This window comes from Atractosteus spatula, chromosome 9 (genome assembly GCF_055471065.1).
Source record: "Atractosteus spatula isolate fAtrSpa1 chromosome 9, fAtrSpa1.hap1, whole genome shotgun sequence".
In the NCBI taxonomy this organism is placed as follows: domain Eukaryota; kingdom Metazoa; phylum Chordata; class Actinopteri; order Semionotiformes; family Lepisosteidae; genus Atractosteus; species Atractosteus spatula.
The window spans coordinates 51,824,613-51,840,073 of record NC_142714.1 but is presented as its reverse complement, the minus strand read 5'-3'; the positions used below and the strand labels follow the sequence as shown (position 1 = coordinate 51,840,073).

General features: G+C 46.3%; 1 protein-coding gene and 1 long non-coding RNA gene across 2 annotated transcripts; both read right to left on the bottom strand.

Annotated features, from left to right (window-relative positions):
• Positions 1–644: 644 nt before the first annotated feature.
• On the bottom strand, positions 645–2,255 carry LOC148828849 (uncharacterized). The gene is made up of 3 exons (XR_016091690.1): positions 1,712–2,255; positions 1,158–1,420; positions 645–732 (listed from the first exon to the last, which is right to left on the bottom strand). It is a non-coding gene; the product is annotated as an uncharacterized LOC148828849 (long non-coding RNA).
• A 1,828-nt stretch (positions 2,256–4,083) lies between these two features.
• On the bottom strand, positions 4,084–14,352 carry atp1b4 (ATPase Na+/K+ transporting family member beta 4). The gene is made up of 9 exons (XM_088924764.1): positions 13,675–14,352; positions 13,343–13,412; positions 10,151–10,373; positions 7,580–7,708; positions 7,104–7,208; positions 6,710–6,912; positions 5,424–5,480; positions 5,127–5,219; positions 4,084–4,631 (listed from the first exon to the last, which is right to left on the bottom strand). The coding sequence occupies exons 2-9, from the start codon at positions 13,406–13,408 to the stop codon at positions 4,470–4,472; spliced, it is 1,038 nt and encodes a 345-aa protein (XP_088780890.1). The 5' UTR covers positions 13,409–13,412; positions 13,675–14,352; the 3' UTR covers positions 4,084–4,469.
• Between the last annotated feature and the right edge of the window lie 1,109 nt (positions 14,353–15,461).

Genomic DNA, 15,461 nt, shown 5'->3' with positions numbered 1-15,461 from the left:
TCTCAGTGGGGAGGAGAGCAGTGTAATGAAGCCAAATCATAATTTGGGGGGCCATGATTGGTAAGAGCCAATGGGGAAATTTGGGCAGGGCACCGGGGTTACACCCCTACTCTTTTTCACAGACGCCCCGGGATTTTTAATGACCACAGAGAGTCAGGACCTCGGTTTTTGCATCTTATCCGAAGGGCGGCGCCTGTTTACAGTATAGTGTCCCCGTCACTATACTGGGGCATTAGGACCCACATGGACCGCAGGGTGAGCGCCCCCTGCTGGCCCCACTAACACCTCTTCCAGCAGCAGCCTTAGTTTTTCCCAGGAGGTCTCATCCAGGTACTGACCAGGCTCACACCTGCTTAGCTTCAGTGGGTTGCCAGTTGTGAGTTGCAGAGTGATATGGCTGCTGGCATATAACCATCAGTAGAGGCAGTGTGGAGTTGTGATCTGCCCTTATAACCCATGTCACTGGTCAGAAATGATGACCATGTCTAACTTCAATAAAATATTTGCTGTGGTGCTGGAAAATAACTGCTGCATTTCATCATTTTAAAAAGAATGTGCATTTGTTATAGAAGCAAGCATTTAGTTCTGAAATCTATGAAGTTGGAAGCCTTTTTTTTCCCAAAAAACACTGACATGGTGTTTTGTTTTTTAAACTTGATTTTATTGCAAATTGTGATGTTCTGCTGCCTTAGTCATTTTCTACATCTCTTCAGCCTTGTGTTCACGTGATTCCTGAAGAAAAAGAAACAAAGACGTTGCTGCTACAACATCACTTTGCAAACGTATTCCTCATTAAAATCAGCCAAGACGGGCTGACGATTCCTGATCTTGTTCCCACTCTGTCTGGTACCAGCAGCTTGTTCATGAGTCATTCAATGACTATGAGCTCTGGACCACACTGCAGAGAAAGAGGACCTGCTGCCACTCTCCTCCACTACACCCCCCTGTCTCGAGTGTCATTCCTTCTGACTCACTGTTCCAACAGGACACCTTGGCCTCTCAGCTCTCTCTCTCTCTCGCTCTCTGGATTGGATAGAATCCCATTGGATAGAAAAGGAGGCGTGGTACCTGTCAAAAAGTTTGACTACCAAGTCTACTACTAACAATTTAGACTAATAAGTTACAACTAGAACTGGAACCCAGTTCACTCCCAGTACCTGTCTGGCCCCCAGGATGGCCTTTAATCCTGAGTACTTTCCCGCAGAGACAGGACAGGCCTCAAGTCCAGCCTCTAAACTGAAATTTAGCATGTGAGCGAAGCAGGATGACATAGTTGGTTTGTTTTCTTATTGTCAACCAAGGATCCCAACGAGCAGAACAGCTGATCCTCAGTTTTTAACTTCTTGCAAAGAGCCCAGGCGATTTAGGAGGATACATCAATTAACCGAGGACAGCCTCCAGTTGTGCAGCACAGTTAATTCTGAAACAAGATCAATAAAATCAAGAAACAGTGCAGATGCAGAATATTCCAGATTACATTTTTTTTCTCGTAACTATATAATTTTAACTACACAATGATATAGTTAAGCAACATCTTCCGTTTAGCAAACAATTATTGTCCAACTTAGTATTGTCATTTGGAGGACAGGTTTGGACACTGTGCGGTTGATCTTGAGCCAGCTAGCCACACTGGTCCCGAGCCTAGGAAATACACACCCAAACCCAAAACCGTAGCCAATCCCAACACTGCCCAAACCCAAACTCATCCCACCTGAAGGGAGTATTCCCCAATCCCCTGGAGACGGGTGACGAAGCTCTGCGGACGAGCCTGTTCCCGCAGGTCTCCGGGCCCGGACCGCGCCTGCGCCCTGTGCCGGCCGCTGGCGCTCCAGCACTCGCTCCAGCCACGCCTGCGCAGCTCCAGCTGTCAGAACAGCCAGGAGAGGAGCCGGAGCGGGCCAGGGAATTCTCGCATAGTGCACCCCTGCTGCCACGTCACGACCTATAGATAACAAGGGATGCACCACACACCACAGGCGGATGACTCTCTTCTGGAGCGGGGATTGTTTGTCTTTTAATTTGGAATTGCAACTTTCAGATAGGCCGTCCATTCGCCGTTGTTAGATGTTTTCCTATCGGTACGGACATGTATAATACAGTATACAGTTCGTAAAGACCCGAAAGGGAATGATTCAAGCGCAATGGTTGCGTGGAAGTTGTGTTGAGGGCTCTGGGACTCAGACTGCCGCCGTATCCTTCATTCAGAGTGCTCCGCTAGATGCGCCAGTAAACTGCTGTAGAAACGGGAGTCGAGATTAGAATTGGATTTTAGTAATACAGTTAGAATTTACTCACCATTGGGCTGGTGGGGTAAAGCACTCACCTCGCTTCCCCCATCTTCGCGGAATCTGTGGATCAGAGTGCTGAATGAATCGCTTTGCATTCTGCACGAGTCTAAACTCGTTCAAGCACGAAGACGAGTTAAGGAGAGCTATATGCAGAAGCGCTCGGGGGACATGACACCAGAAATGTAAATTGTGACTTCATACGGGCCTGGGTTCCCCAGCCTTGGATACCTGCGTGAGCTGGTCCACTGCTCTGTTCCTGTGAGGAATCTTAATGTTTTTCCTACCATAGACATTTAATTCAAAAACGCACCAATCGAATTATGAAATTCACGGAGAAGATCAATAATGAATATAGTACTGACCGATAATAGCCAAACACTGATCTATACAACAACTTACTACATCTTTTAAACTGTTTTGGCATGTGCATGTGATATACAATTTGCTTTTTTTGTGGAAAGTAAATTCGGTGGCTCTGTGCAAGTCCTCTAATGTGGCTCACATTATAAACCTACTACATCATTCCGATATTCCACAGAAAGCAGTTAAAAGCAGAAACGTGTTTTTTAAATTAGTTTATTTAGTTCAACACTTTGAATTGCTATAACAACGTTATGGCTATTTAAATATATACTGTATATATAAAATGACAATTTTCTCTCACCATAATTTTAGTGCATGCACTGAATCAGTCATTCTCAACCTGCTCTGAGCTTGTGATTTCACATATGGCTTTTTCGATTAATCGACTCTCTAGACAGCCATATCACATTAAAAACTCAAATCAAAAGTTAATTAATAAATCAAGGCAAATAAATAATTTAAAAGTGAATTTTGTAAAATCCAGAAAAAGTCTGAAAATAAGGGCTAGACAATAGTAACATCTACTACAGTCAATTGTATTTCTTTCAAATTTTAATCTTCCTAGTGATAAGGTTTGTTGCTGTCACAAAATGTTAAGAATTAATACAAATATGAATTGAAAATAATATGGCTAGATTTTGCATTCAAGCAAAATACTGCTACAATGAAAACATTATATAGGATTTACTGGTCAGAATGATCTAAAACCTGTAACAACAGTTGTTTACGGGTCTAGGCATCACTTGTCCCTTTTCTGCTATGAAACAAAGGCACATTACTGGTTCTGTAGCTGAGAAAAAGCCAAATGTAGATTTTCAATGTCGAAACATAGTGTTGTATAATTACACTACCTTAATTATTTAAATTTTGTTCAAGAGGAGGCAACACAACACATAAGACAAACAATGATCATCCTCAGGGTTAAAGCTAAAAGTGACACTGGGAAACTACTGTTAAGCTCAACACGTCTACAGATGACAGACTTAGTCTCCGTTGAATTCTCTTTCCTTCTGCTTGCTACTTGTGGCCAAAGAAGAAGGTAGGTTAGGTTATAGGTAAATATGCAGAAATGGAAAAGGAATTCTGATTGAGTTGTTTTGTAATTCATTTGATCTCCTAGTGGTTGTAACATTAAATTACCTCGCTCCTCCATCAATTCCAGGTAGTGATTTTGATCCAAAGGCCATAGTGGTGGACAGGAATAACATTAGAATACAATATGTTACATAAAATCAAGTGACGCATAACTAGACTTTCAGTATTCTCCCGGCTATATGCTCAATAAGATTTAAAATCGTTATGGTGATGATGGTGACGTGTGAATATTATTCTTCGTTTTTTTCCTAATAAAGTGTCATTCCCTCATTCATAAAATCACATGACAAGTGGTCAAAGAACAACCTCGACATCTATGTGTGTGTGTACCTGACTAGAGCTGGCTGTGCAGGAATGCTGTTAGATCTACAGTGGTCAATCGCCCTGCCTCTATCTCTGCTGACCGTGTGCTTAGTGTTTCCTATAAGGATTATCTGTGGATACAAGTCACCGACAAATACAGCTTCTGTTAACGTATTACCACTGCTGACGGTGTCATTCTGTTGGCGGGTGTGGTGGTGTGTGTGTGACAGGGACACGGCCATGTTATTTTTGTAACCCTGGCTTTCACAGAGAGGGTTCGACACATCCAGCGTTCTCTGTGCTACGGCTCCAGATATCGACGGCGATTCGCTTGCAGGAGATCCCCGCTCCCTCCTGCCTCGGGCCCCCCCCCCCCAGAGACCCCCTGCCAGCCGTAGCCGCCTGGAGAGCCCCGCGTCCTCAGGCCCCGACCCTGAGCGTGAAGGTGATCCTGCCCAGGAAGCGGTCGTACGGGGAGTCGTTGATGATGCCCTTGCCGTTGAGCTTGCACTGCACCGTCAGGGGGACGTCCAGCTGCACGCTGGGGAGCTGCACCGCCACCAGCGGGGATGTGTAGTTCACCTGGGGCAGAACGCAGAGGATGTCACTCATCAACCATCGGGAGCAGAGTTCAGGGTTCAGGGTTCAGAGTTCAGGGTTCAGTTTGTTTGTCATATACACTTATTTGCATGTATGCTCCCATACAGAGACGTTAAGGAAACAAACTTCAACATCTGTTCATTGGGGAAGTCATTCATTCAGCCAGGGTGTCATTCATTAAGGCAGCACGCATCTACCACCGCGATCCTAGAGATCCTAGAGACTGCTAGAGGGCACGTCTCTTCCTCCCAGACGCTGGTGTGACAGGGACACGGCCCTGTCACACACAGACACCCAGACGCTGGTGTCTGTGTTTGTGCACAGAAGAGGTCAATTACACAAATAAAGACGATTCGCAGGAAATTATGTCTCCAGTAAAAGAATTTGCTTTCTTAAGCCTGTATATTCAGTCACGAAAGACAGAGCCAGCAAACCTAATTATAAGGTGAAAAGAAAACACACTACCAGCATACTCACATGTCTCAGTTTTCCATAGTAAGGGTAGTACGTCTTGCTGAAGACGTTGTCGGGATAGTACTGTACGTCTCCAAGGTTTTCTGGTCCACCTTTCTGAAATGACAAGCACTGTGTTACCGGAGAACGCCTGCGGAGCGGCTGGGTTTCCTGCTGCTGTGCTGCAGCTCATCACAGACAGACCCACTGCAAACAAAACTGACCCCCCCTCAACCCTAAATATCCGCCAGTAAACAGCACAAAAGGTTAAACTCCGGAGCCCGGAGACGACAGACTCGGGAAGGAGAGGATGATGGGTACCTGAGCATGGCATGTCACGTTGATAGCAGTGCCTTCTCCAGGCAGGTAGCCCAGGATCTGATCGAGAGACAGAAAGAACGGTCAAGAGCCTCCGGAGCGTAAGGAAAAGGTTCTCATACACGATCAAATGCATTTAGTGTTTCATATAAACATGAGTTGTTATTCATACTGCACAGGTAAGAAACCCCCTACGGGCTGAGATGGGACAGGCGGGTGCTCGAGTCTGACTATGCTGGTGGCTGAGGCATTATTTCAAGCCAAGCTCCAACAGGCACAGCCTTTTAAGCCCTGAGATTTAGTTCCATATTATCTCCACACATTCTTTCCATGATTTTTCTAGCAGGAATACTGCTTACAGATACATTGAAAATGTGAACATCATAACAGTAAACAAGGGGTTTAGGCGATCAAGCTGATGGCAGTAAAATTGCTTTTAATTGTTTGTTGGTGGCTGTCTGCTCCTTTACATACTAGAACGTAGTAACCACTTTACCACATTAAAGCATTTAAGACTCCAGCTGATTAGGTGCTCAAACCACAGGCTGCTTTGTGTTATAATTCAAAGTCTGAAGCCCGTGTGCTTACAAAACAGATGCCAAGAAAGAGCAATCACTTCAACAGGTGAGCCTGCTTCTGGCAGCGAGAGACCCAGGCCCAGATTGAACAGGAGACATCCGGCACAAGGCTTTGCAGCGTTTTCTACAAAGTTTTTTTTTTGTTTAGTTGAAAAAGGAGCACATTACACAAGGACTGGGAATCGAAAGAGGAGGCATGTTCTCAGCCAAACGTTCTCAACAGCAGGAAGCCGGGATCTGCAGGTCGCAGGTCGAGAAACACTGACGCACAGCAATGACCCACGGCAGCGAGCCAGGAAAAGGGGACGCTGTTCTAGTTACAGCCACTAGGTGTCACTGTGCGTTTACAAAACAGCTGGGAAAAACCGCCGCTGTTAAAGCGCTTTATTACAAAACACAGATAGTCTCTTACACTAAAATAGTCTACAGGTTTGGTCATAAACAAGCCTATGTACTCTCTTCCAGAAATCGTTTTTTTTTAATGAAACAATACATTTTTTTTAGCATTTTCAGAAAACAAATGTTATTAAAGGGCAACAGCGCGTTCAAAATATCGAGACAAAATTTTCCTTCTTCGTTGGGCTGTGCTAAAGCTGTGTGTCACAGATGACGCAGAGGAAGGTTGACACAAACTTTAAAAAAAAAAGCTTTGAGAGGATTTCGGCTCCAGCTCTGCAGTTGCGCCCCCGTGTGGTGCCTTGTCTTACCTACCCGGTTCATCTTGAGCACAACACAAGGTTTTCCCTGAGAGTAGCCGAAGTCGGGATCCTGGACGCCCGAGCACTCTTTCAGCCAGGACCTTTTGAACCAGCAGGCTTTGCGCTCAGCGCTCTCTGGCTGAAAGTCCTGCCTGAAGTAGTCTTCTTTATCACGGCAGTCGATATTCCGCTCCTCTTGAAGGCTGTCGTTATACGCTGTGAGAAAAAAAAAAGATCGTTTCTTGACACGGGACTCGGTAAACGAAGCACAAACCTGTTCGAAGACGACTGGGAGGCAGTTTTGACAGCAAAGCCCTCCAGTCCCGATTTAATGAACGCAGTTTGAGAACGTTTTGTCTCTACATGCTTCAGTAACCCCCGCCCGCGGCGCAGACAGACTCGCTCACGTCTCAGGTAGGACTGCAGGGCCTCCGTGTACATCTCCCAGGAGCTGCGGTCCGAGGCGTTGAAGGAGATGTCGAAGCCGTTCAGGTTGGGCGACATCATCATGCCTGCCGGGCAACGTGCACACAGTCAGGACCTGCAGCCTGTTCACGAACTGCACACTCTGACTGACCAGGGCACGGGGACTGTGGGACAGCGGAGCAGTGGGACAGAGGGACAGCAGGACTGCGAGACAGTGGGGCAGTAGGACAGATGGACAGTAAGACAGAGGGACAGCAGGACTGTGGGACAGGGGGACAGCAGGACTCTGGGGCAGTGGGACAGACGGACAGTAAGACAGAGGGACAGCAGGACAATGGGGCACTGGGGCAGTAGGACAGTGGGACAGCTGTACTGTGAGACAGTAGGACAGAGGGACAGCAGGACTGTGGGGCACTGGGGCACTGGGGCACTGGGGCACTGGGACAGGGGCTCTCACCTGGCGGGACCACTCTGTCGCTGTAGGTGGGATTGTACGGGCTGATGCTCCATAACAGGCCGCACATGCAGGCTGCAAACATGGCGGCCAGGAAGGAGTACAGAGCCAAGTAGAAGAGGATAATGAGGCCTGAAACAGAGAGGTGAGCAAGGTCACAGGACGGCCAAGCGTCCCCAGGATAAACCCCGAGCCAACCTGACCGCAGCCCAGCCAGGGCGCCTGCTATATCGGTTCTCCGGGATGTGGATCGGCGGATTGATCCATTAAGGGTCATCAGCAATCAGGCACCTTGCGACTCCTCCTCTTTGTCACGAGCCTTCCTGCAGCTCGCAGCCCATGGACGGGGATTGCATCACTCTTTGGAACTGAACTTGCACCATATAATCTGACACTGTGTGATACAGTCTGACCTCCGGCTCTGTCCCTGTCCAGGAAGCTGGCAGGGGGCTGATCTCATTGCTGGGATACACCCTGCGCTGCCCGGCCAGACCGCTGTACACTCCTGTACAGCCAGTGAGATCCGCCAGTACTGACTGCAAGTACGCTCATTTCAGCCTCTGTCTCATTGCTTTGAAAAGACTTTACTTGCACAGGATCATAGAGCAGAGAGAAGTTACAAAAACAGCTGATATCTGCAGGTGACAAAACACTAGATTTTCCTCAGTCAAGGACTGTAAAAAAAGAAACCTTTCTGTTGAAAGACTTATATCCCAGCAGAGAGGCTGCACGTGAACACACAACATCAGACAGATGGGGGAAAATCCATTTTTATCTGCTAATGATAAACTTCGGCTGCCTGTCATGTGTGAAAAATAAAGAAATAATGGAATGTGAGTCTTTGGGTTTGTTAATCTTCCACTGAAACTCCATTGACTCCTAATCAAGGGACGTTTGCGCTTGAACAACACTGAGCGGCTTTAGCTGCTGTGCAGTTAGAAGGGCAGCTTGCAGCCAGCACTGGGTCCCGGATTGACAAAGGAGTTTCTGTTTGAGCTCAGTGAGAATTTTCCCAGCTGTCCTTTCACTCAGGAACACAGTGAACCTCCGGTTGCTATTAGACAGACGGTCTTTCGCAGCCACAGAGCCGGCCAGCTCCATGGACCTGGGATCACTCCACTGGGGTATTGTCCTCCTTTTCAACCGGCTCTCTTAAAGGGACACACGGTACTTTTCAGCAGCTTCGCAGTGAAGCCTTCTAGCTCCCGTTTCAAAGCAGCACTCACTGACCCCTCTGAGTTTCACCGCTCGGCAGCTGAAGGGTCAGCTATGGGGTCGTTACGCGCACAGCCCCAGGGGAAACTCCCTCACAGGCTTCCTTCAAGCACGTGCTTTTGTCAGGGAGAGGCAGTGATGCCTCACAGGGGGCGGAACCGCTGGGATGGGCCGCAGTGATATGGGTAATGCATGTATATGTACGGAGATTAGCTGGTGCATGCGCACAGGAAAAGGAAGTGTATGTAAGCCGTGAAAGTAGTAACACAACGTGGCGTGCAGTAATTATTCCCTTTCCAATCTTGGGGATTGTTAATTAATCAGAACTCAGAATAACAACAAAACAACAACAAAATGTGCTGTTTTTTCATGCCAGTATAAGAAATGTTCACAGAAGTAAATGAATGCCTTCCAGGTCTTATACTTCTGTGAACTTTCACCCTTTAGCGGCGAATGGGTTTTGCCGAGATGAACCACGCTCGCTGTGCATCGCCATGGTGACCAGTGCCGCCGCTGGTCTCAGCGGACATGTGTGAAATGTGTGTAATGCCCTGAGGCTCCGCCGAGCTTCAGGAAAGCAGGAAAGAAGACAGTAGAGCTGCCTGAGAAATGTGAGTCCTGGCAGGAGGACAGATGGCTGGAAAGCTCTGTCGGAGAGGATGTTTTCCCACGTTCCACAGAGGAGAAGCGTGCGATCTGCACACCTATATAAACAGTGACTTCATGTTACTTGCATGATACAGACTAAAGTGGGCGCAGTGCAGCCAAAAAAGGAAAAAAAAACTGGATGATAATGATCACTGCATCTCCATACCTCCCACCTACTGCCCTAACAACACAAAAAACACGCACAGAAAATCACGGGTGATTTGTGTCATCCACTTGAAGAGTCAGACTCCAGATGCAGAGATCTGGGCTGTGTCCAGAGAATTACAGGCTGTGGAAGAGAGATGGTACCTGAAGCACAGGGTGCTAAAATGTGGTGCTGAAATCCCAAACCGCAGTTCTAACTGCTAGCAGAGATCAGGAACCTTCCCTTGCTTAGTCTGAACAAATGAGCTCCGAGAATAAACCTCCAGAAAACATTTTGACAGTACCAGGACACAAGCCTTTGAAAGGAAGACTGTTCAGTATTATCTGAACCATTATAGCATCTCAGTTTTCTGTTTTTTTCTGTATGTTTCACCAGCTGAAAGTAAACAGAATATGTTGCGACCATCATTGTGCTTAATGCAACATAGTTACACTGCAACATTATTTAATGAGTTAAGACAAAATGCGATTCTGTCTCTTGACCCCTGACACTCAGGTCTCATCAATCTCCTTACTCCTGACAGACTAAGCTCCTTCACCACTTACTCCAGCTTTTTCCAGACCGTCCCATAAACTGCCTGGTTTCGGGATTCCAGAGAAACTTCTTCAGATCCGCCATGACCTCCCTACAGGTCTTCTTCGGCTTTGGCTTCGGCTTCCACCTCTCGAAACCAGGCTCTTCATCGTCGGACTCCTCCTCGGACTCCTCCTCCTCTTCCTCGGAGCCTTCTGCGGCAGCCGGCTCCTGCTGGGCCTCCGTCTCACCTGCCTGGGAGAGCGGCCAACAACACGTCAACTCCCAGAATTCCCACTCCCGCTGCAGCAGGGCGGAGAAAAACTCTCCAGAGCTGTGGCCCAGCCTGAGCATCAAACAGTGAGCCTCTCCAATAATACTGCGTCTTTGTTCTAAATATTTGTAAATGTTTGCTCGTTCTTACTGCTTTGGCGACACTGCAATTGCTCGGTCACGTTAATAAAGCCCTTTGAATGTGTGTTACAATATCAGTGGGGGTCTTTCTAGAAGGAGAACAAGCCTGCGTTGACAACTGCTGTGTTTTTCTGTACTCTGAAGGAAGAATATACTAATATTGCCTGATTTGTCCCATTCTTTAGCCACAGGAAGAGCTGCAGGCTTGCCGGTGGAAACCCCCCTGTCAAGTATTCATCAGAGGCAGGAGTGACCAGCGCTTTCGGTCAGATAAGGCACGGCCAACATGTATCTCAATGTACATCTCTGAAACAAAAAGATTTTTTATACATCTGTGAAATCTGATGTAAAAATCTTCCTTTTTTCCGGAACAGAGATTGTGTCTTATTGTGCTTGAGAGGAACAGTTCTCATTTACTGTAACCAGAACACAAACATTTCACGGCTAGCTAGGAGACACTGATTGCTACAGAGTCATGAGAGAATCCTCTCTATCTGTAACTCAGTGATGCACAACAAAAATCCCGGGTTATCTGAAGATGTTCCCTGGGTTTCCCTTGACAACAGATAGTGATGAAAAGGCTTATCGGAATGGCTAATTATTAACTATTAAGGCAAACATAGATTACTGCTATACCGGTGACCATTTCAATGCACAAATTCAGAAGTTCTGAAAGGCATGGATATATTTGGTCTACAACAAGGAATTATTTCAGTGCCCATGTACACCAAACAGTGTTTGGGGCAATTTACAAGGTAAATACATAAGTGCACCAAAAAAGAGAAAAATTAAATCAATCAACATTAATTAGAAATAAAGAAACAAGGACAGTTCTAATTAGCTTTTTCAGCGTTAAAATGATCAAATTCTAAAATATTAGTCACTCATTACTCTCTTCAGTCGCATAATAATCTACCTGAAGAAAAAACAGGAGTCTCTGATTATAGTGAATTTACGGGAGAAATCCTTACTCTTATACTTGACAGGTGTGCCTGTTTAACAATATGTTGTATGAATATTTCCTTAGTTCCACTTAAATAAGATGTTTGCATTTTTAATTCTAATGATACAAGTAAAAATGTTATGGGGGCACTGTAATAACTTTTTAACTGTAAGGGGACTTTCAAGAAATGACTCTTGCTGTGAATTTAGTCCTCCGGGCTCAGGAAAGCCAAAGATCACTGATTGAGCCAGATGTTCTCTTGTGATTTGTTACAAACTTTGACCATGCAGCCTGGCACCAGTCCCTGATCTGGAGGATGTAGATGAAATAGCGCAGTAAACACAGTCCTCTCAGTTTGGGTTCAATGAAAATCTTATTATCACGATAATTAGATCAGGTCTTGCTCCTGTCTGTCGCCAAGCCAGGAGATTAAAGTCTGTAGCCCTGCCCCATGCACAATTCCTGGGGCTTCATTGAAATGAGTTTATTTACGAGGGGGGAGGAACACTCTTAAAGCATTGTGTCAGCAGAGGGAATTTAGCAAAACAAGGAGGAGACACAAAAGCTTTAATCCTGAAGTCACTGATCAGATATTTTTATCATTTAAAAAATACTTTCCTCCCTCTCAATCCTCTTAAATGCATTTGGGACATTGGGACAGGAAATCAGTGGCTCTTCCCCACTCTTTTGCACTTTTATCTCCTTCTGTTGTCTGCAGAGGAAGAGAGCACCTGTGTGAACCAGCACCTAGAGCCATCGGTCTGCGCATCACACCTCAAGCAGAACTCCGCATCACAGCTACTACAGAGGCTACACTCTAACATAACTCACATTCTTCGGGTCGTTTTTAGAATGAGTGTACCGTTATTGCAAAACTGATTTTTGTTTTCAGTAACCAGACATACAGTGTGTGAATTCAGCACGTCAATAAAGGGCGGCTAAAGGCAACAATTTTAAAATGTGGAAAAATTCGGATAAGGGTTTCTGTTTGTGTGCCCGTGCAGGTTACCTGGGACAAACGCTGGCAGGCCGAACTGTCTCCCCACACGCTTTCATGTTGGATCAACAGACGCCCACAAGCACAAAACGGTCTTTTAAGAAAGTAATACATACATTTTGTTTTAGCTTTACTGTTACGCCACGGCTATGGAAGTCAAAGGAAGAGGACACAGATGAACCCGTCTCGGATTAACCCTTAATCCAAAACGTCGTCACGTTAATTTCCTCGTAACTGCATCCAGGGAGATTAAAAATAATTTTGAAACCATCTTTCCACTCCCTCTCTCACTATCTATATATACCGCAAAAGTATTTTCACTGTCAAAAAAACACTTTGTGAAGATTAAACCAAGCGGACCGAGTTCTTAACTACATTCCAAAATTCCGCCAACAGGGAAAACTTGACCGAGCCTGTTCTGGGAAGGGGGCTCCCGGTAATGTCATTCTCTTGAAGTGCTTAAGTAGCTCAAAAGTCTTTACCGCTTTCTGCTAGGGGTTTGCCAAACATCATTCACCTGAGGTAAGATAGCGCGTTTTTTTTTTTAATAAACGTAAAGTACATAAAATATCAACTGCTCGTGTATTGTGTAGAACGGATCTTCCAACAGCACATTTTGCGCCGTTTCTGCTGCCATTTCACGGCGATTAGCGATCGCCTCCTGCACGACCGTTCGTGTTTCCTCGGAAAACCCATTTATCAGCGCCGAGCACAAACTTCGGCCGCCGGCTTTAGCACAAAGAGGTCGGTGGCTTTCGGCGACCCAGTCCGCTGACCGGGGCACCTGTGGTGTGTGTGTGTGTGTGTTTCTGGCCCAGCGTGAAGGCTTGCGCTGCCCAGTGCCCCCAGTTACCCCCAAGAAAAGCTCACCGCTTTCGGGAGGTAGTTTCCATGGTGCTGCTCCTCTGCCCCGCCCGCGGTGGTATCCGGCTCCATGATTCTAGAGCGGAAAAAAGTACTTATTAAGCCAATCACATCTACAGCTCTCCCCGGATAATAAAGCAGCCCTGCTATCGCTTTACACTCAGGCTTCAAAGCCCGAGAATCTAAATTTAAATGCATCCGAAAGTGATGTATCGGCAGGCCGATTAAAAGAGCGCCTAGCTTTTTAAAGCACGATGCGCGTAAAGATTCGAATTTGCTCGTTTTATTTTAGGTCTACCGGCCGCTAAAGGTTGCAATAATTGAAGAAGACGTGATACCTCGAGGTGTCTTGAGCAGGGACGCTGCCTTGGAGTCTTGAGCTCTGCTTAACCCTTGTTGAAACAGCCTCTGAGTTGGTCAGAAAATAACTTCTGCTTTCATCGGAGAGTCGAGCCGCCTGCGACGCGCGCTGGTTGAAGGAGTCCTCTTCCCCGCTAGGCAGACATCGCAGTGAATGGATTCTTGTCGAAGCAGGAGACTGGGGGGGAAGCGTGAGAGCCTTTTTTTAATCCCAGAGGAGTTTTTGGCCGCTGCGCAGTTTCCTCCGCTCCACAGTATTCAAGACACGCACGGCGAACTCTTTTGTCTCCCGAGTTCGGGCGGTAGTAGAGCTGTTGGTGTAAAAGATAAGATTTTTTTTAGCCCCAGTCAATATGCTCTTGTCAATCAGCGCGGGCCCCAAGTTGGACACAGGGCAAAACTCTCGGACCGGGCTCGGTTTCTATTTTTATCTTCCTGGCTCAGACTTGGCCGTGCGCTTGAACTTGCTTGGTCAGTTGTCCTGCCTAAATATAAAACGGAATGGGCTTCCTTCTCAGACACCAAATGAGCAGGAGGGTGTCTTGGGCGCGTGTGTGCAGGTGGCCCTCGGGCGCCTCTGCCCACGTCCAGCACAGTCCCGCCGTGAATTTACCGTGAGGAGGTTCTCTGTGCGCGAAGAGTCCCCCCGACCCGAATGCCCAGGGAGATTTGTGCTGCTTATTGATTTGCAGCTTTGATTTTTTTTTTATTTTCAAAAAAGGAGGAGTGTTCTGCTGAAAGGAGTAACACACCCTTGAGCGCCTGATTTGTTTTTATCTCTTATCTGCTTTCAGGGGCCTGAACTGTCTTTATGTTTTCATCTTTCAGGAGCACTGTAAAAACCTTTAGAAATGTCTGTTTTACTGAAAGACATTTTTTTGTGTGTGAATGATATGTATTCTCGTGTCATTTAGCGACCAAAGAGAAGGGCTAGAAATAGTATCCTTACCGTAAAATATGTTAATTATATTAGAAAGTACAGTATTGTGACTTTTGCAAAGAGCTATATATTGTTTCTTCCAACATATCTTTATGATTTACGTTCATATGAGTTACATGAGAAATTTAAACTAGATGTTTAATAATCCAAATCATGTTTTTTTCCCGCCCAAGAGAGATTTATTTGATGTACAATCCTCTGTATAGAACATAAAAAGTTACCAACAAGAGGCTGGCCATTCGACCCAATAAGTGTAATTCATAATTGTAAAGTGCACAGTAATTATTAGAATTACTGCACTACTAAACGTTGTAAATGCATTACAACATTAAACAGGCTGGTTTATGACTGTGGAAAAAAATGACAGGAATCAACAGCGTAAATAAATACCCGCATCAATGAGGCCAGAAGTTATTTTGAGAACAAAACGCTCTGCAACAATGAGTCAGGATGTGTTGCGGATAATTAATGGGTTTCTGAGATGTGTAGGGAGATGTGTAGGGAAATGTGTACGTGTCCTCATGAACAATTTGCACTCTGACTGTATGATAAGACAGTACTCATTCATCCAGTCGCTCAGTGGATGGGCTGTGACAGTCCTCCGCGCGCCTCCTCGGCGCTCTCTCGCGGCTGCGAGTGACCCTTTTCATGGGAATCGCCACCAGACACAGGGTGTGCCCTGCCCTCTAGTGTTCTGCCCTGTTCTGCAAACACAGCTCCGTGTTGCGCAGCGTCAGCATCCCGCTATCGCCTGGTCCCCGGCTGACCGGGCGATACGCGACCATCAAAGGCCCACACCGCAGGCGCCTGCTGGGCTGCTATCGG